Source organism: Lepidothrix coronata, unplaced genomic scaffold (genome assembly GCF_001604755.1).
Source record: "Lepidothrix coronata isolate B3197 unplaced genomic scaffold, Lepidothrix_coronata-1.0 Scaffold178, whole genome shotgun sequence".
In the NCBI taxonomy this organism is placed as follows: Eukaryota; Metazoa; Chordata; class Aves; order Passeriformes; family Pipridae; genus Lepidothrix; species Lepidothrix coronata.
Window position 1 is genome coordinate 1,886,405 of NW_016690358.1, and position 4,082 is coordinate 1,890,486.

Consider the following 4,082-nt stretch of genomic DNA (forward strand, 5'->3'; position numbering starts at 1 on the left):
CGCGTTGTCGTTTGCGTCCAACACCGTCACGCGGATCCGCGCCGTGCCCGTCCGGGACGGGTCGCCGCCGTCGCTCGCCCTCAGCACCAGCTCGTGGAACGCCGCCTCCTCCCGGTCCAGCGCCTTCGCCAGCACCAGCTCGGGACGCTGATCCCCGCCGGGGCCCGTCTGCACGGCCAGCGAGAAGTGCTCGTCGCCGCTCAGCTCGTAGCTCTGCAGGGAATTCCGTCCCGAGTCCGCATCGTGAGCCCTGGCCAGGGGAAACCGCGACCCAAGGGCTGTCGTCTCGCTTATCCTCTCCTCCACCTCAGTGTCCTTGAAGTTCGGCGCGTTGTCGTTAACATCCATGATTTCCACCTCGATTCCGTAAACCTGCATCTCCGCCTCCACTATCAGCTCACAGCGCAGCACGCATTGCTCCACCAGCCGGCACAGCTGCTCCCTGTCGATCCTCTCGGCCGTCACTAAATGTCCCGTCTTCCCGTGCAGAGAAAAATACTGCCTCCTACCTTCAGTGACAACCCGGACACCACGGTCTAGGAGCGCCGACAGCTGCAGCCCCAGGTCCTTGGCCACGTCGCCCACGAACGACCCCTTGGGCATCTCCTCGGGCACCGAGTAGCGCAGCTGCCCCCACGCCGCCTCCCAGGCCGCCAGCAGGACGCCCCAGAGCAGCACTCGCTGCCGCCGGCCCCAGCGCCTCCCCGCCGCGCACATCTCCGCCGCCGCACCGCCGGCACCGCAACACCGCCGGCAGATCCCCGCCGACCACCGCCGATCCGGCTCCCGCTCCGGCTCCGACTTGCCACTCCCGGCCTCTGCCGCCCGCCCCGCCGCCTCGCTAAAGCTCGGATCCGCACCGCGGGGAAGATCAGAAACCGACCGCTTCCCGATCTAGGAATCCAGCGATCCAGCGATCGAGCCGGGCCGCAGCGGGCGGGGCTGCAGCGCTCCGACCTTCCTCTCGCTCCTCTCGGTCAACAGCGGCGCCCGCAGCCTCCTCCCGGCACTGCACGCACCGAGCGCGAACGAGACATGCCCGCCCTGCCTCGCCCACGGGCAGCTCGCGGGGACGGGACAGTCTGCACGAACAGCTCGCTTTTCGTCCAGCCGACCTATGGTTTAATCCTGCATTTTATGACGACCAGGCAGAAGCAAAGCGCCTCTCACTATTATGTTATTTCCCCACGGGAAAATGTTTTCATCGTGGTGATATGACATGCATAAACCCCTCTATCAATATGCACAAGCAGAAACTCCGCCACCAATTGCAAAGGTGCTGGAAGGACTTTTACCTCAGCCTTTCAGCGGATCAAAACAGTATTTTGGAGTAAGGAAACTGCTCAGGAACAGTCGCACTGGTCACCGAATCCAGCGGTATAGTGACGGTCCCTGCTACTTTGCACGTGCACAACGGAGATAACTCTGAATAAGCCTCCATTACTCTCTATCCTCCATCCACGACTTCCGAAATTTTCGTTAAAACCTTACTTAGTACAGGCTTTATAGGGCAGGGGAATTAGTGCTCCCGTGCAGAGCTTTTTGAGATTCTCAATTAACCCGACTCAGCAGTGTAAGCATTTCTGGAGAAGTCTTCCCTCAAAAGATGGGAGGACACACAGAGGTGTAACTTACATATTCATACAGCCACATGCAACTTTCCTTTGTGAGTTCAACACCGAAACAACACTAGCCAAAGGGGGGTTTGTCCAGCTATTACAAGGTCCAAATACACAGATTCGAGAAAAACTATCGGGAAGGCAAACTCTCCACCCCAACTAAAGATCCGCCCTCTCTGATTATTTCACGCGTTCATTGAAAGCACAGACCAGCACTAATAGCCCGAGGGAGAGGGAAAAAAAAACAACAAAAAAAACAAGAGCCCCTTGCCGCAAGCAAGAGTTACGAAAGATTCAGAAAGAAAGGATGTGCGGGCTTACAGACCTGGGGTGCGTCGGGGTCAGCGGGCGGCTCTCCCGGGACGGCGCTGCTGCTCGGACTCGGCTTCTCGCAGGGCTCCCCGGCCACAAGCTCCTCCGCGGACACGATGGGCAGCGGCGGCGGCGGCCAAGCGGCCTCGNGGGCCGCAGCGGGCGGGGCTGCAGCGCTCCGACCTTCCTCTCGCTCCTCTCGGTCAACAGCGGCGCCCGCAGCCTCCTCCCGGCACTGCACGCACCGAGCGCGAACGAGACATGCCCGCCCTGCCTCGACCACGGGAAGCGCAAGGAGACCGACAGGCAACATGGACAGACATCGGTCCCGTGCAGCGCGAACCTCCTGCCTCGGCTTTTCTGCGGGAGATTTCTGCTTTGATCGTCCAAGTGATCACGATCCAGAGAAAGGCAGAGGCATCCTCTGCACTTGGTGTTTCTACTGCACGGGTAACTAATTATTTACTAATGCCAGTATATATAAATGAAAACATTTTTTTCTTATTTTAACTTCTAGATTACTCTTAGTCTTATCCTATTTGTTCAAAAGCAGGCTTTCAGATACATACTCCCAACTCCCGGATAGCCAGAGCTATAAGGCTCATGAACACAAGCGGGACGGGAGCAATGGCATGTTTCTTGAAGTCACAAATCTAATTGCAGCACGATTGAATTATCAATAGAAATAAAGATGCAGCTAATATCCTAAAGGAAATTGGAAGGGCTTCAGAAGTTTCATCTCCCATCTAGGACAAACTTAGGGTTTCCTTAGATGATACACATCTACATTTAATCATTTTATAGCCGCAAGAAAGATATTTCTTTTTCTCAGAAATCCATGTGTAAAGCATTGAAGTTTGTTAAGAAAGTATTCATCTATCTTGTTCACTTTGGTACACGTTTAAAAAAAAAAAAAAAAAGATAAAACAGTAGAAGGAAAGTATAGCCGAGGACTCGAAACCCTGCTGACCGCTGAGACATATGTAAGTACTTGATTGTACATATGTAAGGCTTGATTCAAGTGCAAAATCTGTCGTTTGACCAACCTCCCTTACATTCGATTCTTGGATATTTTCATATTTCAGTTATCTACCCATGTAAACAGTAAGAATTCTACAAAATTGCTGTTCCACATAAAACAAAGCTCTTCAGAAACCCCAAACCCTTTAGGTAAAGAGGATGGGGAAAAGACAACTCTATGAAACAGAAAATACTCTACACTTTCACCTAAGTATGAAACAAAAATCATGAAGAGTAAACCAGAGAGAACATACAGCCAGAAAGGAAAAAGGAAGCCAAGCCATCCCACTACTGCATCCCCCAAAATAACAGGCGACATTACCTTCTTTCTCTAGGGATGGACAACATATCTTTACAACCATGGTTCCTTTGGAAGTCCAATACGTAACCCCCTCCCCCTCCCGATATTTACGAACGGGTTGTGTACAGCTATAAACCACTACCAAGTACACCCTTTCTGGAAAAATCAATGACGAAGGCAATAGCTCCAACACCAAGCTTCAGTGCTTATTACTCTCGACTCCATTACGCAGAATCAGAGGATCTCCTTCTGTGGAGTGAAAACCCTCATTCGCTGTTCTGAACGAATGGTAATTTATAGAGTATAGTGTTGAACACATAACGTCTCAGCAGAACTTGAACACAGCTGTGACTAGCGAATAACCAAATCCTCTCCATGGAAGAGGCATGGCCTGCCCTTTCCTTAATTCAGTCATTCACACAGACATAGACTTGCACCTCACAACCATTCAAACCGCGGAAACATAGGGGAACACTGCTAGAAACTCAAAGAAAAGTTGTAGTAAAAATTCTAAGGTGTAACCAAAGCTCTTATGAAGAAAAAAAAAAATTCCGCCGCAACATGGCGACAAGGGGACTGTCTACGTGGAGACCACGCAAAGAAAGCGAGAGGGAAAGGACATATCGGAAAGCCTCAAAACAGCAGGAGCACGTGGATCTACAGACCTGCGGTGCGTCGGGGTCGGCGGGCGGCTCTCCCGGGACGGCGCTGCTGCTCGGACTCGGCTTCTCGCAGGGCTCCCCGGCCACAAGCTCCTCCGCGGGCACGATGGGCAGCGGCGGCCAAGCGGCCTCGGGGGTGGCGCGGGGCGGCGCCGCCACGCACAGGTT

The 4,082-nt window shown here is 53.3% G+C and overlaps 1 protein-coding gene across 1 annotated transcript in view; it reads right to left on the reverse strand.

Moving 5' to 3' along the window:
- Positions 1-4,082, reverse strand: part of LOC108504877 (protocadherin gamma-A2-like) — a 27,224-nt gene that overhangs the window by 11,031 nt on the left and 12,111 nt on the right. Inside the window, exons 4-5 of the mRNA XM_017830382.1 lie at positions 1,945-2,166; positions 175-894 (exon numbers count right to left, since the gene is read on the reverse strand). Coding sequence (XP_017685871.1) covers positions 175-894; positions 1,945-2,166 — 942 coding nt within the window. The remainder of the gene's footprint in view (positions 1-174; positions 895-1,944; positions 2,167-4,082) is intronic.